The 27187-nt window shown below is 43.4% G+C and overlaps 1 protein-coding gene across 9 annotated transcripts in view; it reads left to right on the top strand.

The window, feature by feature from the left end:
* The first annotated feature begins 14037 nt into the window (after positions 1–14037).
* REEP1 (receptor accessory protein 1) overlaps positions 14038–27187 on the top strand; it is a 68608-nt gene continuing 55458 nt past the window's right edge. For 6 of the 9 annotated variants that reach the window (XR_010430303.1, XR_010430302.1, XM_064653489.1 and 3 more), the window contains exon 1: positions 14038–14209. Coding sequence is in view for 7 of the 9 variants with exons in the window: in XM_064653489.1 (XP_064509559.1) it covers positions 14178–14209 (32 nt within the window). In the remaining 2 variants the exon portion in view is untranslated. The remainder of the gene's footprint in view (positions 14210–27187) is intronic. The other 3 variants (XM_064653495.1, XM_064653493.1, XM_064653496.1) reach the window with 3 other exon arrangements.

Below are 27187 nucleotides of genomic sequence, written 5' to 3'. Positions count from 1 at the left end.
CTGAGAGTAAGTGAGCAAGCATGGGATGACGTAGTCCATGAATGCCCTTGAAAATGAACTTACACTTGGGGATCATGCAGTCAAAATGCAACATTCTGAATGTGCATAAAGTAAAACAAATTGGCAGACACCAGAAGAGAAGATGGTGAAGCAGAGAGAGCACAAGTTGACAGAAGCCTGGACAAAACTCAAGCATCCAGAGTAGAAACAAGTTTTCAGTCCTGAAAGAGTAGAGGTATTCAAAACCTAAGGGTAGAAGCCACATAATGTAAGATTTTTTTTCTTATGAAGGAGGGAAGATAATCAGCTACGTGCTTCACTTCCCTAGGATTCCTCATTCCTTGAAATTAGATCAGGACCAAATATCCTTTTTTAATATCTGGCTTCTTTAAAAGTTATACATTTAAGATAACCAGTAAAGTCCTGGGTCAAAAAGCAAAATATATAAAATTTAAAATTATGACTCTGAAGTCTCTGAATTTGTTGCATGGTTTATTTTTCCCGGGATTACAAACATACCATACTGAAAAATAAGTACTATTGTTTTTCTTACCTGGTTATTTTATCACCACTCACAATAGTCTCCACAAAAAACTAATGTCTACTGGGAATATTTTGTGTGCATATGCCCACCCTCACTCTCACAGCGTGTCGATAGAAACATCATCATGTTCAGAAATGACTTTCAGACCCACACTGTGGTAATGGCACAGCTGCATTTACCTCTGCAGAACACAATGTCTGTCGAGGTGCCTGCAAAACAAAGCAGTGCTGTAAATATGCAGAACTGATTAAACCTCAAAGCAGGAGATTTCAACCCTTTCTTCTGCCTGCAAGGAGAAGTCTTGAGCATATTTTTACCAGCTGGCTCTACCCACTGGGTTGAACTGGTAATAGGTAAGTCTTTAGCTCCTGCATGGGAGAGGAGTAATCTCTGCAAACAGATGCTCTTTAAACAGTAACTTCAGAACACACTTGAATAAATTCGTCCTTTCAGCCACCAGTAAGTAACAGAAAATTTCTCTTGTGCTGTGTGCCACTAGGAAAAAGCAGAAGAGGCTTTGAGTTTTGAATTTAATTCTTTGAATTTAACAATTCAGTTTAAATTTGAATTCAGCAGTAAAAGTCTATAGCCAATTTTATGCCTAAATAATTGCACGTTCAGGCATTTACGCCTACCTCTCTGCATATAAAATCTGAGTGTGCTATTCAAATATTTGTGCTTTAAAATTGGTCTCTCACTATCCAAAGTGTTTGATATCACCAATCACAGGCACTTTGCAAGAAATGGACATTTCAGTTGGAGTAGGGCCCATAGGTAAGTTAACTGTCATGGCATTATGTCCTCAGAAGTTGTTTTCCATGATAGGAGGGAGCAGATTGTTTTTCAGGGCTCTCCTGCATTTCCAGGATAAACCTCTAAGTTTGTGTGCAGCTACAGCAAACAATGATCAGGGCACTGGCTTTTAAAATCTCTACTGTAGCAACATTTTAAAGGTCTCCACTCTCAATCAAAGGCCCTTTGGACAGGAGGCTGTACAAGCAGAGAGGGAGAATATGGAGTCCTTTATCTTCTAGTGATTGGTGATGGAGGCGTAAGGACGTGTAATTAAAGTTGGAAGTGCTTATGGTCAGGCTACAAAAATACCAGCTGTGCTAACTAGGAACGGGGCTTTGGGAGATACCCAACAGTTCATTTCTCTGGTATGTCTTGAGATGTGATGCTAAAGAATGACTGAAAACAGACCACCAGAAACTTTCCTATTCACTAGCACCAAACTGATGGAGGTAAGTTACTCCTTAGGTAGCTAAAGTAGATCAGTTAGTACTCATATCCAGCCGAGCTCTAGTTACAGCATGAAAAGATAAAAGCCTGTACGAGCTCTTTCCTCAGGTCCAGCTGTGTCACCTCAGCACACCTCACCTGGATCAGCTTTGCAAGACTGGCAGGTCTAGTTCCGGGACTTTTTCTTCCACAATTATCTCTTTACCGTAAGTTAAAATGAAATATTTTGTGTCTCACATTAGTTAACATTGTCTCCCTGTCTGAAGCTGAAGGAAGCACGTATTTTGACACCAAGTAATTTTATAATTTTATACAATTAAGTTTACTTGCTGAAGGAAAAAACTCCATAAGAAATGCTGAACTTTTACTCTTTTCCACTCCCATACATACTCTGCAGTGGGTACCAACTTTCTTTTGCTAGTGATGAGTTAGTGGGACATAGATTTGCTATCCCAGCTGTAGAAACAGGAAATCATGAGAGGACTCTTAGGATGATAAATCGGGATCAATTATTAAATTTTAATTGAATATTAATTTAACATTTAATGATTTAATTATTTAATTGGATGTTAAGTATTGTCTGGGGATTGGGATTGGATATTAAATTTTGCAGATTAATTCTAAAGTCAAACAGGTATTTATAGAGAGAGTAATGCAATAACCTTTACAGAATAAACATTAGACATAAGATGCAGTGAGTAATTCCATGCTGATTTTGTTTTTCCTTGGCTGCTTCAGAAGAAGAAGGCCTGTTTCAGAAGAAAAAAGCCCTTTCCCCTCAGGTGTTAATAAATTATCAGTTAATAATTCAAAGGGTTTAGGATATCATTCTTTAATAAAAGAATGCAAATCTATATAATCTTGATGGGTATACCCGAATCAAGTCTTAGAAACCACCACCCCAGGAACGTCTCTGTGGTGTGCAAAAGGAGCCACTGAAAGTCAGGTAAAGTAACACAGTGAACTTTAAACAACGTTGTTTAATGAACTGTGGGAAACCATTCTTTGTTAATTTGCTTTATTTCCAAAAGCCTCACAACAAAACTGAAAGCACATGTTGGTCATATTTTGGTACTTAATAACAACCAGGCTCTTTCATCATTGAAACAACATAACCTGGCTCAGGCAAAGACCAGTTAGCCTTTGTACCGTTCCCTGCCAGAGTGGATCTTAAAGCTTATTACAAGTGCATCCTGCTCTTCCTTTTAAACAAACCTGTCTTGTGATTGAGTGTCTTCCCTCCCGAGAAATCTTACACCTTTCTCTTTTGGATCTGGCAGGAGATTTCAGCAGCTCCTGGGCATGTGTAGGTGTCAGGCCAGCGAGTCCTAGACTAGGTGATAGGAATTGTTCCAATATTGAACTGGCCTGCTACCTACTTTTCTAAGATCATTTGGACGAAATTCGCAGTGCTGCTTTTGATTATTCAAAATCACATGTTTTCTCTTGAAAGTTCTCTCAGCTTTTGTAATTTAATGTAGTTTTTGACTGAACATGGGGAGAAGTGGTGATTGTTGTGAGTTATGTGCCATTGTGAGTATGTGCCATTTGGATAAGAATCTTGACTGTTCTTGAATGTGTATTCACTTAAAAAGAAGGTTTTTTAAATTCTGTATATTGTGCTGTTAACAAAGCTGAAGTAATGTATCACTAAAGCTAAAAAAAAAAAAAAAAGTGAAATATTAAGATCCCAGATATTGGTGAATATAGAACTGGGAATATTTAAAAATTGTATGTTGCTAAATGTGACCTAGTTGGTATAACACGGAACTGGGAGCCAAATCTGGAATCTAACACTGTGTCATTAGGCAGATAATTTAATTCACCTCATTTCTCTGTAAGATGGAGATAACAATAATCATTCTTATGAATTGCTTTGTGTTATGCACCTGAAAGATGATGAGTATTATAGGTACTAATTAAACATTATTTTAATCTTCAAATTTCCTTTCCCTTTTAAACTTTTTAATAAGTGTTTATGCTCCCTTAATGCTAGAGAGGAAAAAAGCATGATTGTGAAGCAGCTGCTAAGAATTTTTCCCAGAAGATATTTAATATTAAATTGGGATTGACTCATCAGTTTCAGATAAAGGGGCAATGCAAGAAACAATATGTGAGAGTTGAGATTTTGAGTAAAATACATTCAAAGCAGAATCAGAGCAGCTGACACACCTGTGCCATCTCACCTTTCTTGTACTCTCAGTCCAGAAATTTGGAATGGGCACTGTAATTTCTCTTCGGCTTAGAGAAATGTAACAGCATTGCTTTTGAACTGGGCAGTTGTGAGGCCACTGGGATGGCAGCTGGACTGCAGGCTGAAGCCTGCACTACAGCTGTACTGGTAATTGTATCACTCACTGTATTTGTCCTAGCAAACCACTCAGTAATTTTCTACTCTCTGTAAAGTTCCCCAAGTCAAGTACATGTCAGTGAAACTTAGGAGTGCCCTTTCCTTGCCCATTTCTCTTTGCAGCTGTCACAGACTAATGGCTGCTCTCCAAACCCCAGTAGAGGTTTGCCTAAAATTAAAACAGTGGTTCTGAAGCAGATTCCTGACTCCAGTGAAACTAGGAATTTCATCCACTGATTTTTTGAAGAGATCATATGTCAGCCTTGACTTCCTGTAGGAGAAAAATTGCAATTTGTACTGTCTCTCATCTCTTCTTAAAAGCATAAGAAGGCAAATTTGAACTTCTCCTGCTTCCCAATATCTACTACCCTAAACAGCATAATTATCTAACTGCAGTTGTCCAAAAAATCGAAGTTACATCTTCCAGTTTCCTTTGCAGAGGAACTTTTGCTGCAGCATAGGTTTCCAGTGCAGCTCCTTACTCTTATTTCCACATTATAACAGAATAAAATTTACAGCTGCAGTTTTCTAATGAGAATATAAGAGACACAGCCAAGTTACTCCAGACTGTCTCTGTTGTCCAACAAACTTGGACTTATAAACAATGAAGAGTAGCTTAAAACCTGTATGACTACCTTGGGATGGCTGGAGATGGATTTGTTTTAAAAGCAAGCAGGAAAATATTTTAGGTAATTGAAATAATTGGCAAGGCTGAAAGGGATTTTGTAAATGCAGTGTTAGAGAAAAAAAGTCAGCAGCTCATTGGAGCTCATTGAATTTTAGCAGGCATGGGTTGCATGTCAGGTGTTTGGTTCCCTGACTCACACCATGAGATGATTAGCATTGTGCCTCTGGTTGCAGCAGAGGTAGCATGTGCCTCACTTTGTATAACATGTAGGTCACAAACTGCCAGTACAGAAAATATCCATTTAATGAGCTTCATCCACCAGCAGGCATCTCGTTGTCTAGGCCTACTCTTCAGGGAGCAAAGAGAGGCATCTCCAGAAGGAGATTCATACTAAAATAGATGTCTAGAATAAGTGGGACAAATTATCCTTCAGAGATGTCTGATCTTCCTCATTTGCTGAAGAGGTCTCTGATTATGGCCTTTTGTTCCACACTTTCTGTAAGAGTAAATGCTGAACTAGATACAAACATAAAGTGGGATGGTATCTGTGCTTTTCTGGTTTACATGTTGTTACCCAAATTAGGTAGGCATTGAAGTTTTGGGGTTTTTTCTTTATTGAAAGCTACTGCAAGTGAATGCTGGTATGAGGCAGTAATGAGATAACAAGGAGTATAGTGTATGCTCAGGGCTCACAGGTGTCCTATGGTACATGTGACCTTCTGCTCATTAGAGTAATAATGTCTATAGTCAGGAATCACAGGACTTGGTTGTGGGCGTAAAGGATCTTTTAAAGAGGGAGGAAAATGACAGCTTTATTCTTCAGGTTCATTATTTTATCTGATTCCTTTAAACACATCTGTTGTTTGTACACGAAGAATGCAAAATAATCACTTATGAGCACAGGCTAGAAAAGACCTCAGAGAAGTTCTCAAATGGTTCAGAATGTTTACATTTGGCTGTTCCAAAGCAATGTGTTAGACATGCTACAGTGCAAAGGAGAGAATGAGCCCTTTTCTAGGTTTACCACTGTAAACTATGTGCTTGCTCCCCAAAAATGTGTAGACTCTTACAAAGTTAGCAAAAAGCAAGTAGTGAAAACAGAGGTTTAACTGGCAATAGAAATGTTGCATGAGAGAACAGGATGATGCTGTCATTGTTAGGACTTTATGAGCAGGTCATACCAACTGATGGCTTAAGAAATGATGTGTTAAAGCATGTGCCTGGGAATAGTGCTACTGGTTCACTGTGTGCAACTGGTGTTACTACTTAACCTCTTTCCACTTACATTTTCCCCTCTGGGATTAACAAATATTTACCCACCTTTAAAAAGTACCTCCTGTTCTTCAGAGAAGTGCTGAATAAATATAGGGTAGTATTACCCTCAACAGCAGGTAATCCTGTTAATCTAACATGCACCTCGTGTTTATGTTGAATATGTTCCATGCCACTTGATCATTGTAGTTAGATTAACAAAGGATATTACAGGGATTAACTCTTAAGTAGTGGCTGCAGCTGCCCACCATGTGTGTTTACTGTAGCCCAAAACCAGGGCTGGAAATCCTCTTGCCTATAGTGAATAGAAGGAATGCACTTGACTTCTGCAGAACCAATTTTCCATCCAAAAGAACAATGTCTTGACCTCAGAGGTTTGTAACACAACCTGTTGCACAGTGCTCTGATAGCTGCTCTGCTGCTGGCACCAGGGGAGACAACCTCAGTGCTAAGACAGCTGCAGGTCTCTGCCCACCACACCAGCTCTGCAGAGTTGTTGTAAGGTTAAAACTATCCCATTTCCCATTGCACTTTAAGTGCCACAGCTCACAAAGTCATGTGTAGACTACTTTGTAAAATATTAGCTGGAGATGGGGTCCTCCCCACTGTAACGGCCCTGCTTTGAGCTGGAGGTTGGACCCAATGACCTCCATGAGCTACTTCCAACCTACATTAGTTATTGTACAGTCAGGTGTAGCCTCAGCATCATGGAGCTTGGCAGGAGTTGAAAATCACATCCTAGCTCCTGAGGACATTCCTGTGTAGCTGTCCCAGACTAAGCTCTGTGTTGCTACAGCAACACCTTTATCAGCGCCCTAACTGGTTTCAGGATAGTTCTGGGAAGACCATATGATGTGCTGGCACACTTCCCATGGGATATAGATACACCTTCCAAGTCCTGCTGTTGGCAGTGCTATTCTGTGGCTGTATTTTGTCCATTTCATTTTGGTGGCATTTGGAGAGTCTCTGGGCTGTAACAGGTGTTGGAAGTATTTTCAACACAGGATGGCCGAGCTGGGGTCTGAGGGAGAAGAGAGCACAGAAGACATTCATACCATTCATCCATTACCTTCCTAGAGTGCAATTGAGAGTCTCTTACTGGGGTATGTAGGGAGCACATGTGCTTGCAAATGCAAATGCTTCTTTTAGCACCTCAAGAGGTTGGAATTTGCAGTTTTCTGGCTGGAGACTAATATAGAAAATAGGGTTGAGCACAATATTGGATTTTTTTCCAAGCAGTTGGCTGTTGTCTTTTTTTCTCTTCATCAGAGTACCTTGTGGTATTGGAGCTCAAATTTCTATTTTCAGCTGCAGCCTTTTCAAATCTCGTGCTAAGCAGATGGGCTGGATCACTATTTGTGGGGAGAAACTACTGCTGCTCTCCTCAGTCAGACACAAATGGTTCAGAAACATGTTAGAATATCTTCACTTCCCACATCAAGTGTTGGGAGTGCTCTGTATGCAGTTGCCACGCCACTCACTGGCCTTTGTGAGCTGTAAGCAGGTACCAGCCAAGAAACTGTTATCTGATCTCATTAGTAGTGGCATTAAAGTGAGATATTGTAAGGCTTCAAAAGGGAGTAACACTTACAGGGATGGGGGCCTCTATAAATAGCCTGTAGAAGGTAAATTGAAAACTCTTATCACAGTGGTTGTATTTTTCCTTTGTCTTTTTTTTTTTTTCTTCCCCTGAAGCCCCTAAGTTGTTTGTTTGGGTCCTCCTTCTTTTTCTGTTTCAATTTTGGAATGTAGCCTTTTTTATCCCTGGGAAGACAATTAGTTTTTGTCCCTACTGCACCATAATGAGAGGGAGAGAAGCAGGATGATGCTGCAAGTTTTTTCATACACCCTGCCTGCAGAGAAAAATTTAGTTATATAACTTGTCCATATAAAGAGGCATCTTTTCCCTGACATCCCTTTTACTTTTTTTCCAGAATTAAATAGAACTGGAAGTAGCTTAGTGTGGTGGAATTTCATCTTCATGACTATGCATCATGTGAGAGTCAGTGTCTTTAATATGCTTTGACACTCAGCATTTCTCTTTGCATGTGTAACTGAGGAGAAGGCAGTTGTAAAGCAGTGGGTGGTTTACACACCTTGAGAGGACACACATGGGAGACACAGGTACATTGTGGCATATGGGAGGAGAAGGAAAGTCCTGGTAGAGGCATGGGAAAACCCCTGGAGAAATTAGTGCAGTCACAGTGAGGTTGCTGCTCACCTGCAAGTACCTCTGAGCAGCTCCTGTGGGAAGGCATCTTTGCCAGGTGTGCCAGTGCAGCTCGTTTCCTTCTGCCTCCCTGGGGGCTTTGTGCAAAATTGAAACCACATCCCACTTTGTGCTGGGATTTAAATTGATCCTGAAAGTCAATACCAGCGTTTTATTAAAACTTACCATGAAGCAGTATTTATACAGTTATTAAAATATGTTTTTACACAGCCATGTTAGCCTAGTAATTGCTCAGTGATTTCATCTATGTACAGGATGCTGCTAACTAGAGCAGTGCCCATGATTAGTTGGTTAAAGGTGATTCAGCAAGGGATGGCGAAGAAGCCCACTGTGCTTTCCTCTCTTATTGCCTTCAGTTCTTTCATTACACCACTCTGTGAAGTCAGCCTGTCTCTAGACCCTGCTAAGACCAGTCTGCAGCCAGTTTGCAGCCAGTCCTCTGCCTTTCTCCTGACAAGATTAGGGCTATTGATAGCCTCCTGCACATTACTTCTCTGTTTCCTCAAAGGAAGCTTCCCTTCTGCTCATCAGAGGGGCCCCTTTCATTATTTACAGCTTCTTGTTATCGTCAGCATTCCCATTTCCATGGCGCCTCAGTGAAACCTCAAGGCCATGCATTGACCATTTTTCTCTCAACATCCCTCTTTAGCAAATGTCACGTTCACACTGGCACTTAATTGCCTTCCTCCTTTCTCTCTGTGTCTGCTTTAAGGACAAGAACATGGTCGAGTCATCCTTCTGTACATTTACTATTGTTGTCATCATTAAACACTACACAGTAATAAAATTCAAAACAGCCCATCCTTCCAGTGCAAGAAGATAAGAACTGACCCACTGGATCAGACCGAAGCTCTCTGCATCTCAGTATGTCCTCCCTGGTGGTAGCTGATGATTCGGGCCCAGAGGGACACAGATCAGCAAATTTTAAAGAGTCTTGGTCTTGTCTCAGTGTGCATCATCCACAGAAACTTGCCATGGCCATGTAGTGTCCTGTTTTAAAGCTAAAATAGGATTGGTCTTGCTGCTGGTTTCCAGTTTTGACAGGATGCCTTATTATTCCAAGTCACTATTGTAATTCTTTTTTAATTTTATTTTTTTTTCATTGAACTGTTTCTTTTTACATTTCAGTTGTACACTGTCCATAGCAGAGTGCATTTAGGACATAAATTGTGACAGGCCATAAATTGGAGACATGAGGTGAAAAGATGGTAGCACCTAACAAGGAAACTAATCTGAGTAACAGAAGTACTGTAACAATAGTGGTAATTTATTAGTGTCTTTAGTGACTTTTAAGGCTGAAAAAATAAGTCCCAGTCTAAGATACCGTCCTTTTTTTCACCAATTTATGTAATCCATGAATTTTTTTCACTCCTTGTGGGTCCCTTCCAGCTCAGTATATTCTATGAATCTGAAATAGTAGAAAGGAAAACATGCTGAACTGGGATGATTTCCCATGGAACTGGAGGGTCTGCAGATGCCTCAGAGCCACTAATGAATTAATCTAAGACATATGGATTTATTCCAAGACAGAGGCATCTTGTCTCATGTAAGTTACATAAGAGGATATGGGAAGCAAAAAACAGGTGACTCAGAAGACACTTTTGATGCACAACTTCAGGTATTCAGAGCTTAATATTTGAGATATTGAGTACCAGTGACTAAGCTCTGTGCTGCAGAGTCTTGCATTAGGATATTTGGGGCTAAGCTGACCCATTTTGGTTACCTGAAGCCAAATGATACATTCAAACCCGCTGGTCTCTGTGTTTCTTCCAGGCTCTTGTAGTGAGTCATTGAGAATCAAGAGTGTTTCTCAGAAATCACTGTTCCAGACCAAGTGCCAGACCACACCACTTTTGAGACAAAATAGGCATTTCTTAATCTTTCTTTGCTAATGGCCATAGCTCTGAAGGAAGTAATTCAATAATAAAGATGGAAATGGCAGCCAGGAAATGCTGACTGTCTCCTTGTGCTTTAACAATACTGCCCATAGAGTAGGATTAACCTTTTCCTATCTGCTCTGTATTTGTTAGTAAAGTAGTTTTAGAGATGGGCATTACTGTGTTCAGGAGCTGCATTCTTCTTGGATATTTGCTCTAATGTCCATGTTACCTCTTTAGGTTTTCATTTATTTGTTTCTTTTGTTTTGCTTCCCAAGTAGAAGTCAGAAGATAAATGCAAGGAATCACCTATTCTGTTCCAGTGGGTGGAACACCAAATATTTACCTTTCAGGAGGTTGAGTATATGTATCTATATATGTTTATATATTTATGTATGTGTGTGTATTCCTTGATGGAATGCAGAATATTTATTTCCTGATCAAACTATTTTTCTTCTGATACTTTTTAGGTGCTGTAGCAATACTACACAATATATGTGTGCACCCTGGCCATCACATGTGTATTTTATTTATTTTTATATTCATTTTGTTGTTTTGGTTTTGCCACATGAACTTCAGCACCCAAACATCACCACAAGTTTTCTTTCTGATATTTTTCTCTATCCCTGGGGGCATTTCCTGGCTAGGTTGTCAGTCCTTCAGCTGCTCTGAAATGCCTCTGGTGTAGGTTCAGTCCACTGGAGGACTTAAGAGGTGTTTGCACTTGCCACTTCCTGGCCTTTTTTAGATCTGGTAACTGTGTATATATGCCAGTGACTCTTCTTGTTCTGAGAAGTCTTGGCTTGGCAGTTGTTCAGCTGTGAGGCAAAGATCCCCCCTCCCTGGGGCCAGAGGGGAATGAGTCTGATTATGGGAGAGCTGTTGGGGGGTCTGACATCTTCATGGCTGTGAACTGCTCAGGAAAAGTAGTTGCTAGGAGAAGGTTAAGTGGTATTTAGGGCGAGGGTGGTGGCTCTGCCGTCATTAACAAAGCTGATTTATTTTTTAATTTGGGGAACAGAGATCAAACCATCTAATGGTGCGATCTGTGTAGGATTTTTCACTGCCAGACCTTCTTCCACTGCTAAAGCTGTTTCAAAATGTTCTGCTGACATTGGGTGGCATCTCTGCTGAGCTGGCTGTGTAAATTAATTCATAGCTCTTCCTACAGCTTTAACTCTTCTTGTGTCTCTCTGTTGTTTTTTTATAGACTGGATAGGGTGGTTTAACAGCAAAGTTCCCTTTTCTTTCTTCAAGCAGAGCCTCCTTCCAGGATGCTTGGGGTGTCACATGCCAAGATCACAGTCACAGAGCTGTGAATTGTCCTAAGACACAGCTCATGAGGAGTAGATAGGGGGTATTGTCACCCTTCCACTGGTGACTCAGTAGAGCTAAGTTTCTCCCATTCACCCTGTTTACCAAACAGCTGTTTCAGTAAAGCTCCCTGCATTCTCATGGTCAGGCTCCTTAGATTTTCCATCACCAGACTACCTTGTTAACTATCTGTGTGCATTTGAGGCTTAAGATCAGTCACCAGTCATGAGGTGTCAGTTGTGTACAAAGCAGCACAAGAGGGGTCCATGTCCTGCTTACCCAGAGAGAGATGCCAGGCAGAAAAATAATCAAGCCTTTCTGAGAGTGGCTGCTCAAAAAAGAGAGGGGGGTCAGTAGTGATGGCAACTGGGAGGAGCTGCAGGGAATATGGTGAGCTGGAAGAGGCTGGAAGGAGCCAAGAGGACATGAGGCTGTTATGATTTGAGCACTAAAATGTTTTGCTGAAGCTTGTGGTGTTGTCCCCTGTAGTATCTCCATGATCCAGTATCTTCTCCTGTTGGTCCATTTTTCTATGCTTGAAACATGCAGCAAGTACGAAGTGGCAAGTTCTGTGTACTGTGGTGGTTACACAAATATCGGTGCAGAGGGATCTGTGCCTTGTAGTTGATAATATCTCACCATCAACTGCAATAGTGTTATGGAGTGTCTGCCAACATGCAGTCTAAAAGCTCACACAAAATAGTCCTGATACAAGAAAAGTCTTGGATAACAGACTTCCAAGTACTTATTTGGCTATGATACACAAAGCAAGACAGCCACAGGATGATTCACTGCCTTAGAGTTTGGGCTGGATGACCTAATGGCTTCTTTTGGAGAGAAGGCAGATCTTGCAGAGACAAAGACAGTTAATTTACACGTGCTGACTGCAGGAGACCACCCAGCCCTGCCTTGTGTGCCTGTACCGCAGTCAGAATGCTGGCTGGAGCGATGCTGCCGCTGCCGGCCCTTACAATCCCTGAGGCAGGAGTGTCTGGTGCTGGCCCCATACCTGCAGCTGTGGTTCCCAGCCTATCTGTAACCCAAAATCCCGGTGTTTGGAGCAGAAGCGCTGCTGTACCCGGGATGTGGGTGCGGAGGTGGCGCGTTACGGGTCACAGCGCGGGGTGGAAGTTCCCCCTGGTGGAAGAACAGACCCACTGCGGCCAGGGGAGCAATGCGGCTGTGTAGATACTGCCCGAGAAACTAATTTTTAGAGGTGCTGAACTTTAACTACGTGTGCGTCCATGCCTGCAGCATTAGCTGAAGACTGTGAGTTGTTAGTTCTGTCTGTCCCCAGACGTGGTGGTTTTCTGGGGACCAGATCCAGAGAGCCTGCATAAGGAAAGGTGATCCTGTTATGGAGGACTTCGAGCTGAACAGAACAAAGGTGTTAGATAAGGTCAGGCTGGATGGGGTTCTGACCAGCCTGGTCTAGTGGAAGGTGTTCCTGCCATGGAAGGGGGTTAGAACTCGATGATCTACATGGTCCCTTCCAACCCAAGCCATTCTGTGATTCTCTGATAGGGGCTGGATATCGTGGGGAAACAGGACTGTGAGGGTATCTGTGGCCACCTGGGACCAGGAAGGTCTGTGATCAGCTCCTAGCTCTGCTACCTCTGTTTGAAATGTTCAGTCTCCCCCTACAAGGGTTCCTCACAGGTTACTCATGATACGTTAGGGATTTTCAGCCTCTTTCAACTACGCTGTCTCAGAATAACAGGGAAAATTTGCTGCAGATGCCAAGTACTCCAAAAGAACAATGTGTGAGGCATGGAGGCAGGGATCCTGCAGTGCAACCAGGGTGGCTGGAGCCCCGGTCCTATTACCAAAAACCAGGCCAGCTGCTCCATGGACCAGCCTCCAAGTGAAGCTTGGGCGTAGACTGGTGGCAACCTTGAGATTTCTCAGGATTGCCGCAAGACTAAACCACATCATGAATTGCCATGGGCACTTGTGCTTCCAGTAGAAGGGAAGAACCAAAGCAGGGAAAGGTGATTTCTGTCAATTTAACCACATTTGGCATGTGCCAGTGTAGAAGGAAAAGAAGGACCCAAGGGAAACTTGGGAAAAAACAACCTGTAGGTCAAGCCAACATCTGTTGTTTTGCGTGTGGGCAGATGTTCCTCATGGAGGTCGGTCTTGACAGCCGTGAGACCCCCTAATGAAAAGTGATGTGGAGGAGAGATTGCTGGCAGTGATGGGAATTCACTTGGATTGTGTGGCTAATCCCTTGTCAGTTGTGCCTGGAAACTTTGGTGTGTGTGAAGAAATGGAGAAATCCGTCTCTTTCCTTATATCGAACAGCCCGCGCCTCAGCTTTGCCCTTACTTTGATGTGAACAGTCCGTAGGGTTTCCCTCGTGCCCTGCTCGGCTGCGGTGGTGCTGAAGCTCACGCGTAACCCGCACGATGCCACGGGTGGGGCAGGGACTCCCTCCGCACCCCACAGCTCTCGCCCTCCCGGGGGTCGGCATCGGGGAGCTTGGGGGTCTCCTCCTCCTCCTCCCGCGGGGGGCGGCCGCGGGCCCTGCCCAGTGTGGGCGGCCGGGCCCGGCTGCGCGTTGGCTGCGGGCGGCGCCGCCAGTGAGGCTGCGCTGAGGCTGCGGGGCCGGATGGCCGAGCCGCCCGCCCCGCGCACTCGGGCGGCGGCCGGCGGCGGGCGAGCACACCGGGCGAGCCCTCCCAGCCGGGAGAGCCAGCCCCGCGGCACCCGGCAGCGCCATGGTCTCATGGATCATCTCCAGGCTAGTGGTGTGAGTAGCTGCCTGCACAAGCTCGGCACCTGCGGCTTGTGCCCCGCGTGTCCGCGCGTGTGTGTGCGCGGTGTCCGCGCCGCCCGCCCCGCTCGCCCCTGCTGGGGACACTGAGCTAAATTTAGCAGGTTGTTGTCGGGGCCAGGGCGCTCGGCTGCCCGGCGGGGGAGGCAGGTGGGTCAGGCGGGATTTTCCAGCGTGGGAAAACCACTGGATGGGTGGAGGGCAAAGCGCGGCCGCGCTGTACCAGCGCAAGGTGACAGCGGAGAAGGAGGGCGGGTGGCATCGCCTGGCGCTCGGCACTGGACGGGCTCGGGGTCGGGAGGGGGAATGGAGCATCCGCGGGTGGGAAAACGGACGTGGATTTGGGCATCGGCGCTTTGTTAGCGGGCTCGGCGCGGCTGGGGGCTCGCGAGGGGGCGTGGGAGAGGCGGCCGCGGGGTCTCCCGGCCGCCGCCACCGCTTTCTTCCCTCTGTTTTGCAAAAGATATATCAAATATTCCTTTCCTCTTTGCAACCTGCCGCCCACCCTCTCAAAAGACGGTGTCGATTTCCCTTTAACCTGTCAGCCTGAGAGAAGAAGCGTGTGGGTCTTTGCACTCGTCCTACAGCTTTTCCATGGATGGAAGTGCTCTAGGTGGAAATACATGGTAGCGATTCCCTGAAAATTCTTCCCAGGCAACAGGGGAAAAGGGACTAAGCTCGAGGTATATGTTCATCTGCCCAACCTGAGAAGAAGTTTATTGAGAAAAGGGCATTTTTGATGCCACTAGGAAAATTCTCGGGGAAGGGGGATTACAGGCTTAAGGTGGGGCAGCAGAATGGCTGATCTCCCTTCTGGAAATGTGGCAGGGTGAGATTAGTACGCTGAATCAGATGAAACATTTGCCAGTTTTACGTGTTTCATACCTATATCTGCAGACTCAGGAGGTCATCTGTTGTGCTCTTAAGTTATTGTAGAGGGTCTGGGAGGGCCTGTCACTTTCTTTGTCTGAAAGAAACGTGGCATGATGTTGCACCATCAGCATAGTTCCAGCATTGAGAAAGCATTTTCAAGGTCTCTTTTGCCATGAGATGAAACATCAAAAGGAAAACTCACCTTGATCTTAGCTAGCTCATTAAGACATTGGGTGGCTGTCAGATATGGAGATTTTGGGGGCTCTAGAGTTGAATTTAGCTGCTGGAGGTCTGTCATTTGGATTCAGCTGCAGCTGTTGCTGGCCATTATTGGGCTTGCACTTCCTTCTGGGAAAGCGTGTTAAATATTTAAGATTTAATTTGAACAGTATAACTTGTGCAGATATCTCTGCCAGCAATATGAGAGATAGCATGTATTGTCCAAGGCAGCTTTTCTTTCTTCTCTACTAGACTAATTCTCACTTTGAAAAAACCCTGTCATTGTGTTACCCAGCTAATGCTCAAGAACAAAGAATGTCTACACAGAGATGGTAGTTAACTTGTCTCAGCACATGCACATATACACGGTCATTTCATCTAAGACACATGAACTGAGTGAAAATCTGATAGGGGCAGGACAGGGAGCAGTTGACCAGTCAGGTAATTACCTGACCACACAGTCCTGCTGTCCGAATAACATGTCACAGCATGAAATCAGCTGTGTAGAGGGCAGTACCAATTATTTGTTATGCTACGATTTCAATAGCAAATAAGAATTTGAATACGCAGTGTAAATGTTAATAATTTAGTAACCAGAATAATAATTAAAAAAGAATTTTGCAAGGAAACCTAGGGCAAGCTAAGCTTGGTCACCACTTTTATTGCACTGCTTATTATGCCTCCATACATCCAAGTATTTTGCATCAGGAAGTGATGATTTGTTATGATCCCAGCAAGAAACTTGGACTTCATAGAGTATTGCTTAAAATACCATTTGCTAGAGCTAACATTGCAAAGAAAAAGAGGAGAGTATAAATAATCTTACATTCCATAAGATGCTGGAAACCCCAGGCTGCCTGACATGGAAAAGCCCTCCAGTCTGATGCAGCACACCATGCAGATCTGTCTGTGGAAAGGTTACCTTACATTTTTGTCTTTTCAGCTCTCAGAGCATTTTCTTTTTATTTCTAAAGGTATTTCTATTCATCACTTCTACTGCCAAATGAAAAGGATGTTCACAGGAGACACTTTTAGATGAAGGCAAACAAGGACAGGCAGGTGGTTTAATTTCAGGTGATGAGTGAGTTGATCCTGCATCCAAGGGGTATGTACATCCCCACACTGGCCAGACATACAGGCCAGGATACACCTGCAGCACAGCACAGACTTCCACCCATCCAGGTTAGTTTAGGTGGATCACTGACTCCTTAGTGTACAGTGGTCTGCAGATTAGGATCATGACAAAGATTTAATCTATGTAATCTGGTTTTCCCCATCTCATTATGAATCACTAGTTGATCCATCAGTACAGATAGCTGTGCTTTCAGTAGAATGGCCACCTGCTTGTGCTTTTTCCCCCCTGCTTTTATCTATTTAGTTGTTTTTTTCATTAAATCTTGTTAGCTGATAAGGATTATGAGGAAAGTGCTGTGGTGTGGTTTAGTCACACTGTGAATATTGCTTTGTGCTCTTATGACTTCTGCTGATCTCCACAGGGGTTATGTCTGATATGACTCAGCTAACAGAAAGGGCTTTAAAAGAAAAGGCAAACCATTGCTTTGGATCTTGGGTGCTTTGCTGCTTCTGTTGTCTCTAATTTGTTTTTTACTGACTCTGTCCTAGCAATTTCTATTTCTAAAATATTGCTGAATGAGAAGAGCCTGTGAGCACTTCTCACCCATTTCAGTGGGAAGTCAGGCAGTTTACTGCAAACCTCATTTCACCTTTAGTGTCTGGGCTTCGTATCCAGAGTGCTGACTGGTTCTGTTCTGCCTGCAGAGCTGTGTGTTGGGAACCCCCAGAAGAGAAACCATAACTTCAGAGCAGCATCTTATACTGCCATAGCTGTGTGTTAAAGCTGAAGACTTTATTATGTTTAGGATCTGCAATAGGTACTGTACAAATGCAAAACAAAAAGATAATCCTGTCCTTGGATATCTTTTTCCTTTAAGAGCTCAGTTCTCATTGTCTTGTGGTCCCAGGTAGTTTTTTTTTTTTTCACTGACCTCAGTGAGAACAAAATTGGAATTTTTTTTCCTCATGGTAGTGGCTCACAGGTGACTTTTCCACCAAGGGGGGTCTGCGATCACTGTAATTGCAATTGTTGCACCTTGGAGTTACTTTTTCCTGTGTCTCTCACAATAACTGGAATTGGATAACATCATTACTTGTGGATTAATTACAGCCCCTTTTTTATTCATCATCTCTGAGTACATCTCAAAGGACATCCTGGAGCACCTGTATCTTGGTTTCCTCATCTGTGGAGTGTAATGAACTGTGCTGAATTTATCTTTCCTGAGACCGACCAGAAGGGACGAGTGGCGTGTCTTACCATCTGCACTTTATTGTTATTCATTTCACAGGAGGTTCTATTCGCTTCGAGTGGTGGAGGCCTCTCTAGGAGAAGGGTTTGGGATGTGTCTTAATTATTGCTGTCCAGTTCAGTTACAGTGCACAGCACTGGCAATCCTAGGAGGTTACTGGTCTGCTCTACTTTTTGGCTGTTGTCTGCAGGCATTTTGGAGTTTAAAGTGGTATATGTAAATACAGCCTGTTGTATTGGCGTGGAAATCCTGTCCTTTCTCAGAAACATGGAACTTGTTTTTTTTGTGCTTGGGATCATGCAAAACAGAAATATAGGTTTTGACTGAGATTCTGAAAGTCAGGCACATCACACTGCTTGTTGAAAGCCTTCTGGAACATGTGGCAGAGGAAGGAGATGTCAGTAGGAATGAGGCTGGATCAGACAGATCATCAGTGGTTGAGATGGTACTGTGTTACTTAAACACTTGAATTCCTGCTGTGAGAAGCTTAGAAGTGCATAGTAACTTACTATGAAATGGTTAAATATGTTCTTAATGGTGAAACCCCACAGCCTTAATTATGCTTTTTTTGCCTGCATTTGTTTCCTTTTAAATCAAAATATCAGTAATGGCCTGGTTGATCTCTTATGGTTTGATGTGAAAGAGGATGGCATCCTTTCTTCTGGCTGTCCCTGGAAGTAGGTAGGTCTGAACAAAATCAAAGAGAAACCAAAGAATTCTTTAAACTGATAAGTGAAATTCTCTTCCCTGTCACAATTTGCCAGCTTTCTCTTTCTTGGTTACTGTGATGCTGTTTTACCAAGGGTGTGTGAGATTGACCACCCCCATCCTCAGCTGGTGTCAATCCATAGTGCTACTGAGTCAGACACAGATTTAATCTTTACATCAGTAAGGAATTTCCATTTTAGAGAAACTTAGCAGATCTTTCCTCCTCCTGCTTTTCATGTGCATGAGAAGCCTCAAGAAATTTATGAATGAAACAGAACCTGAAAAGTCATATCATAGATATTATCTAATGGTAGGAAATGATAATTTGTGTCTTCTTTATGAGAGGCAGAGACAGGATCCACTCAAGCAGGCGAGGGCTGCCCTCATGAAAGCACAGCACAGCCCCGAGCTCTTGGTTATTGATATGTCAGCATTAGTGTTTCAGTTGATATGTGTCATATATGTGAAAGTCCTTTCTTTACAAGCTGCTTTATTTATTTGGTGCTGGCAGGTGAGGTGAAGGATTGAGGTATTTGCTGCTCTGTAAAGGCCTCATAGCAGCAATGTAAAATTATCTGAAAATACAGCAAAGGACCCAAAGTGTGGCTTGAGCTCTTGGCTAAGGCTGTGGGATAAGTTGGCAGTAGACTCAGGTGCTCTGGAGCTGGGAAGTGTGAAGGGCAGACCACTTGCCATACCTGCAGAGTTTGCTACAAAACTTTACTGTAGAAATGGTGATGTAACCCCTCCAAAACGTGCTGCAGCCTTGCACTGCTGCTGTCCTTCACGTGAAGAGCACGTGGTCTCTGTGGCTCCGTCCACCATGTACATCTCTGCTGCAGCCTCTGGCTCTGCTGAGGGGGCAGAACCTGTTGGTGACAGTAAGTGACAGAGCAGTGCCCAGCGCAGGTGCGACATTTGCCGTGCCCTTGGTATGAAATGTGACCCTGTGATCACGCTGCAGGGGACAGCTCTGCCTCCTGCTCTGGCAGCCCTGACCCAGATTTTCCTGCCCAAGCACAGATGTGCTGGAAATGCTCCTGGCCCCAAAGGGGAGGTTTGCCTGTGTGCATATCACAGATCCTGCTGGTCCTGGTGTGGTAAGGAAGGACGTTGTACCAAACTGGAAGTCATGGAATATAGCCAAGGGGCTTGATCTTCGCAGCTGCCTTAGTACAGTATTTTGCCCTTGTAGGACCCTTTCCATTCACTGTATTAAAGCACTTAGAAGGATTAATTTAGTGTTGGATCATCATAATGGTTTTTACTGCCATTGTACTGGTAAGTGCACTGCGGCACAGGGAGGTCAAGTGATGTGTCCAATATTCCACAGAAAATCTGTGGCAACAAGATTTCCTCCAGGCTCCTTGGTCAATAAATTAATAAAAGGGAGTCTGATGAAGGGAATTTAGAAACGTGTTTGTGATTCTTTTTATGGATTTGTGGCGGGTGTGAGAGGGATAGAGCAAACCTACAGACTTAAACACGTGCTGCCTGAAGCAGTTAAACAACTAAAGGCTGAAGTATTTTGAATGATCACCTATTCCCTTCCAGATCCTCTGTGTCACAGACAGTAGGATGCAACAGCCAGACTGCTTAATTCAGGCAACTGAGTCAGGCATTACACTGCCTAAAATTGGTTTCCTGGTCCCAGCAGCGAGATTTATATCCAAGGTACTCAACCTGTGGTGCACGGATGACTGGCAGTCCACAAAACATCAGACAGTCCATGGAAATGTTTCAGCTCTGAAACAGAAACCCTTATACAGGCAATTATGTACTGACTGATGTAAAGAGAAGACACAATTTTTTACTTTATTTTTTTAGTTACAAGTTTTGTAATTATATCTACCGAATTGAAGTTTTGTAAAATATTAATATTTTGACATTTTACCAGTTCTGTGTGACATCATCTCTCCTTAAGCAACAGTGCAAAAAGAGCTTTGTGTTCCCTTTAGAGGTTTGGGTGGTCCAGTGATTAGGAAAGGTTGAGAAACATTCTTCCATGTTCTTACTGCAATTGAGAGGGAAACTGGCATTTCCAAGGAGCTTCCATTAGAAGAGGCAGTGTGTTGCACAGGGAGCTGTTGGGTCAAGAGGAGATGCTTGGTACAGATGGGACAAAGGAGGATGTGCCTCCTACTCCTTCTGAGTACTGAGCACTGTATTCGCCTTTCTGCTTCCGTGTTCTCAGCAGACAGGGATGGTATCTTGGGAACTTTCAGGCTAATCATAAAGATGGATGAAGACCTGAGTGCTGCACAAGTACTGGCCAGTCTGGGTTGCTGTAAAACCTCTGTATGACAAAATTCCTTCTATGTCCTCATTAGGTAGCAAGGATCTTAGTCTAGAGTTCCTTCTGTTGACTTGTCCACTTGACTTGATCAGGGCCACTCAGATTTCAGATAGGTCTTGTGAGGTGAAATGGCTAATGAAGGGATGCATCCATGTCATCGGGCTCTTTGCGAGCAAAACACTGATGTGCCAAAATCTCACTTAAATCACCTGTGTTGTTGAAGTTAATCATGTGCTGCTTTTTGCAGGGGAAGGTGCCACATACTTTTGTTATCACTGGTATGCTACTTAGATTGCAAACTCTGGGGAAGCAAGTCTCAGTATTTTTTATTTTACAGCACCTAGATGGTGGTTAGTCTCTCGTTGGTTCTCCTAAGTTCTTAGTAATAGAAAAATAAATGAGCTCTGAATACATATGACTCTGCCTTTTGGGTGAATCATTTATGAGGCTGATCCTGTGCTCCTTCATAATACCTCTGTGACACCATTACTGGTACAGAGTTCATGCTCTTTTTTGGCATTTCACATGCATGTAGTAAGACAAGATTCCTGCTCTGAGGAGCTCCAAATCTAAATGGATGAAATACAGGCAAAACAGATGGTGAGCAGGGTGGTGAGAAGGAGCTAAAAGAAGTGACAAAATGAAAACTCTGTTTTATCTTCCCATGACTTGTGTGCTTTTGAAGAGAATGACTGAGATAACAGGACACTCCTGCTCATTCCACAGGCAGGACTTGGGAAGACACTCCAGACCTGGAATGCCATTCCAGAGCTAGAAACATGGGTGGTACTTTCCCAAACTTTGTACACAGAACCACTTCATCATTGGATATGAGCCTCGGAACAGGCGTAACTCCTTGGCAGAGTACCCTGCTTTTTGTTTCTTGTAGTCACACTTTGCAAGAGAAGGGGAGGACAGAGGACTTTTATTTGCTCTGCGTGGTAAAGCAGCGACCTGCAGGCTGGTAAAAGCAGTACAGAGCCAGAAGAAGGGCAAGGATGGCACCGAAGAAGGAGAGAAGCTGGTTGTACAGTAAGTAGAAATGAAGAGCAGGGATTATGTTTCAGAAGGGATGCACATTTATATGGAGGCAGAGGATTAGGTGTCAGGTTGGAGATTTACTCTTGGCAGTGACAGGGGGACAGCTGGTGTCACACTTAGCAAAGGCTTGTTCCTTCAAATGCTACTTGCTGCGTCCCTTACTGCTAATGCACTAATTGTTAATAAATAAACATCCAGTTTCAAAGAAGGAATCAATCAATAGGTCAATAAAGCTGCAGTCTCTCTTTCCCCTTTTTCTCTTACGGAGCCCATGGTAATATTTTGGTTTCCAAAATGGCAGATTTTACAGGACAACAAAACCAGTATTGAAGAACCTATTTGTGAGGAACTACAAAGAATGCCCCTCATGTCTGGAATTTTGTGCCTTTTTGGATGGGTCCCAGGGTTGCCAGAGCAATGTGTGTAGCCTGCCTGTGAGTCTACCAGGCAATGCAGTGCTATCAGCATCAACAAACAGTTGCAGCTCCTACACAAGAAACACTTCTGTTGAGTTCATACTGCTGCTTCCTTTCATTCAGCTCAGTTGAGCTCATTTATTCTATTTCTTGCTTCCAACTTCCAAGTAAGTGTTTATAGAGGAAAGCCAAAAACTGCCAGACATTTCTGGCCTCGTGTTTTGGAGGGAGGCTTATGACCAATAACCAACCTCATACAAGGAAAGGGCAGATTTTATATGAGAACACTGGGTTTAGCAGTGCTGTAAATTCCCTGTGGGAAGAGGGCAAGTTATTTATTCTTTCTTAATTTGGTACCTGTAAAGTAGTCTTAGAGATAATCTCTGTCCATCTAAGCTACCAGTTCTGTTTTACATGTGATAGACCCTGATGTGGACATGAGGCACATTCTCTGGATCAGAATTGGAGGGGCAAGGTAAATATGAGTTTTGAACTGAAATTTGCAAGCAAAAGGTCAAAAGTCCAGGGATGCTCTGGGATGTTTGTGGCAGAGCTCTCCTGACTGTCAGTCCCTGAGGAGCACTCAGGGAGTGAAAGCAGGAATCTTGGGTGGCATTTCAAGGACACCCTTCTAGGGAGAATAAATGGGAAACACCTGATGAAGGCAAAGAGCAGAGCAATGATAGGAAGACGAGCTTCTCTGGTCATCGCAATATTTCATGGTCACCTTTGTCTCGATGTCTTCAGCACCAGTGCTCTGATACTTGCTGTGAGCATTGGAGAGAGCAGCTCCCCCGGGCTGCAGGTCACAGCAAACAGCCCTAGTGATGAGATTGCTGTTCTGCCTCAGGCAGTTCCCACAGGATTGCTCTGTGCCATGCTCTGCCTTAGGTTCTTCTGTGGATAAGCAGCTTGAGGTTCTTGAGCCTCATCCTGCTCATGGAAGGGTTCTGCTCATCCTGCTGTCTCTTCTGGTGGGGACTTGGGAGAACATGTTCTGTGCATGTCTAAACTTGGACCTGTGAGCCACCCATATTATGTGATCCACAAGAAACTATCCCCCGTGTTAAGTCAGCCTGAATAACACCATCTGGCTCCTAAAACCTACCTGCAGAATTCATGGTGACATGTGAAGGAGAGAGACGGATGCTGGAGCTGCCCTGAGGCTGAAAGGCTTTGGGTTTAGTCACATATTTCATGGGAGAAGATTGAGAAGTTAGACTGGAAAAGGAGCACAAGACAGGTGGTTCTACAGAAGTAAGTTGATGGTCAGTGTTTAGATTCCACTAAACATGTCCCTCTACAAAAAAGCCCTCTATCCTAGCTGGTGTTTTTTGCTGGAGATCACAGCAGAGAGGCTGGGGCATGATGGACACAGGCACTGAATGAGACTTTCCCGCTAGCAGGTGATCTGTCTGGGTCTGAGTTGAAGCACATTGACAGGGTAGCTTGGAGGCTGGTTGCTTTTTCTCTGGTTTAATTGTACCTGTTTTGCAGCTGAACAAAGGACGCTGCTTTCCAGGTTTATTGTTTTCATTCTGCTTGTAAGGATTTCAGTCAAAGCAGAAGGATGTTGCTGTTTATAAAGAACATTAATAATTAAATTGAGATACTCCAGGGAATATACCCCATAAGGCTGGATTTGTTGAATTTAAGTAGATCATAATTATTTCCATGGCAACACACTCTGCTGTCCTATATACAGAAAGGGTCTTTCTCATAGGATCAGATGCGGAGGGGAAGCTGTTATTTAAAACATACCTTAAAAACTCAGACACTGAACTAAGAGTAAATGGTTTCCTGCATAAATGTTGTAGGAATTTTCTCATGCTTGTTACACTGTGCTCACCTCTTTTCATAGCTGTCAGAGTGCCATCAGTCAAACCAATCCCCTGCTGACTCTGATGATTTAGGGGGAAACTGAGGTCTAATGATCCTTTCTCAGGATATCATCTTTCTCATACATATATCCATACCTAGGGATATATATAGCTATAACTGTCATGAGTCTGTAACATAGACTGCTGTGGTCACCTGAACACTTAGAGATAATTGAGAAACCACACATTCACTTAGAAGATTTGGAGATTCTTTGATCTATCAGGAATTGCACCAAGTCTTTTTCTTTAGTCTAGCAATCAAATTTAAGTGTATCATTTTATGTGCTCAAAAAAAGCCTTACAGGCACATGATCAGAGTTACAGAATCTTGTGAAATGAAGTGTGATTATCCAAACAGAAAAGATGGAATTAAATAGAAAGCTTCTTGATGTAACCTTCTAAAAAAACCCCACAGTATATGAGGGGAAAAAAGTAAGTTCATCTCTGGAATAACCACAGCTTCTCTGTTTTGCCCATAGAAATAGGCTAAGTGGTTATTGCCCAATTTTAATGAGAACTGCCACAAAAATTCCAAGTCCTGGCTTGTGGTAAACCTGAAGGATCAAGGCTGGATATTTTGGAGGCAGACTAAATAAGAGCTGAAAAATGCTGGTTCAGTGCAAACCTCGGTCGTTTTCTCATCCCTAAGGCAATACCCGGGCTACAAGTTGTGTCAGCTGGTGCAGCTCTGCTGAAGTCAGTGAGCAGTGTAAATCCACCCAGGTCAGAATCCCAAGGCTGTGTTTGTAGCTTGGAGTGGTGAGGGCCTTGTAGAGGGTGCCAGCTGGATCCTAGAAAATTGAATATTACAGGACAGAAGTTGGCTTGTTCAGTGGAGGACTTCTGTCCTTTATGAGCTTCAAGTTAAACTGCCTTTTGAGTGTTGACAGATTGAGGATAGAGGGCTCCTAAAAGCACGATTCTGTCAGGACAGTTACTTAATCCTTTCATTTTAGTATTGGAATTTCATCACTAGATAGGAGTAGGGGTTTACCTGCACTGTAGCAGCCAAAGCCAGTTGATTGGGTCGTCCCAAAGCCTCTAACCAAGACACCTCTAAGCTCAGCTCTGGAGTTCTGCTGAGCTTCACTCTCCAGCTTTTCTCTACTAAGTGTTAATACCCACTGAAAGCTGAGGATGAAGAGCATGACCATTTAAATTCAGTCTGAAGAATCCTAATGCCTTATTGCACCCTACCACGTGTTTTTAAATCTACTTTTAAATCATATCAGACAGGTAGAAACTGTAATGTCTCATGCTTTGTGCATGTGTCCTTATGTGAAGCTCTGTTATAGAGGGTGCTGGCTAACCATGGCCTGCTCTTAGCTTGCATCCCTGGTCCTGGCTGTCTTAAATCAGTGCTGCTTTGCAGCCTTTCCAGACCTGGGTATCCCAAGGGCTCACTGACAGCCATTTCCAGGGCCTGAGGGGATGTGACAGATGTGATTGATGATGCAGACCCTGTGCATGTTTCCACAGATTATTCCTAGATCTCTGCAGAATGAGCAGAGCTGTCTGAGAGACTGAACAGCCAGTGAAAGATCTTGCCTGCTGTCCATGAGGCAGGACATGCATTTTAAGTATATAAATACTATGCCAGATTTTACATGGTACTTGAAAGTGAACCACTTTGCTTTCTGTGTAGCTTGTGGTAATTCATAGTTAATCTCATGTAAACCCATTCTGTAAAACCACCATCCCACCCCCCACCCCCAAGGCTTTACTTATAAATTAGATATTTTTTTCCTCTTTGATATAGTGTGTCCTGAGGTTTTTGCCCTCAGATGTGCAATAAAACCACTGGAATAGGTCAGCATTCTTTTTCAATTATTATTCTGCTGAGGTTTGCAGATACTTGGCTGTAACAAATCAAGTCCCTATTCAAACAGTATTATAATTTAGGTATATTCTTGAAACCAAGAAAACTCACTCTGGGCAGTCAGTCCATAAGTGGCTGAAGTCTGTGTAGACTCAGTTCTTCAGACACATTTTACACAGCTGTGTGTTGTGTTTGATGCAGTTTAACCATTTAATTTCAAAATAGTGATGCTTTGTTTCTGAGAATGGCACTTGCAACACTGTCATCCTTCCATGTGAATCTTCTTGCCTGGGAAGGAGAACAAGCACTGGACTGTGGCATTTAAACCAGCAGTATTAATGAATAAGAAATGATGGAAAAGCATACATAAGCTAGCAGGCAGTGTGGGCGTTCCCACAAAAAGTACAAGCTGCCTTCTCAAGCAGCTGCTTGCTTAGAAATCTCTGTACTGGTCCTAGAAGCACTGGCTGTCTTCCCCTTTGCTTTCCTCTCAAGTTATTTCTATGAGGTCTCCATCTGGCTCCTGAGCCTCAGTTTATATTTTATTTTATATTTTAAGTAGCTGCAAGGTGTATGTGTGAGAGAGAAGGTGAGAACGGAAAAGAGGTGAAGTCACTAAGCCAAAAGAAAGGGGAGAGGCAAAGCCTTTACAGTTTGGAATTGTGCAATGCATTGGCTTTTTATCCAAGCCTGAAACGAAGTGGTATTCCTCATGGTGTAGGAATGGAACTGTGCCTGTGTCAGGCTTTGATCTGAACGCATTTGTGTTTGGGGAAATGCAGAATAGAAGAGAGTGGCATGGCTTATCCCTTTTTCTCTGTAATGCTCTCAGCCAAAGCCTGAAATTCAGAGAGATGTGAGAAGTCTGGGAGAGATCAAAATTGAATGCAAATGGGAACACGGCATCTTCTGACAGGAGGAGGATTGAGTATCTGGGTAGCAATACTGCTGTCCGGAGGCATTAAAAATAACTGAGTCAAACACCTTCATTTCTTCACCAAATTGTGAAACTGGATTTTAAATCCCAACTTTTATAATACGTGCATATATTGCATATATCTGTGGGCATCAGATTCTTTGATCTGTACTCTGAACCTGCGAGGTTGTTTGTGTGCTCTTTTCTGAGAAGCCATTGTCTGATACTTTATTCTGAACGGAGATGCTCCCCAAATAGCTTCCAAGAAATCACCTGATGAGATTAAATGAACAAATGTGGGGATTGGCAGTCCTGCCTTGCTAAGCTGTGCTCCCAGTGAGATCGTCTGGGTGTAATGTGGAGGTGGGAAAGGCTGGCACAGAAGCAGAGCCTGGAAACTGCGACTTCTCCCTCCAGCTCTCGCACTGGCTCTGCCTGGGCTCGGACCAAGCTGCTGTTTGC

The sequence above is a fragment of the Pseudopipra pipra genome, chromosome 4, assembly GCF_036250125.1.
Source record: "Pseudopipra pipra isolate bDixPip1 chromosome 4, bDixPip1.hap1, whole genome shotgun sequence".
Lineage (NCBI taxonomy): Eukaryota > Metazoa > Chordata > Aves > Passeriformes > Pipridae > Pseudopipra > Pseudopipra pipra.
The sequence above is the reverse complement of the archived record's forward strand: the minus strand, read 5'-3'. Positions and strand labels throughout refer to the sequence as shown.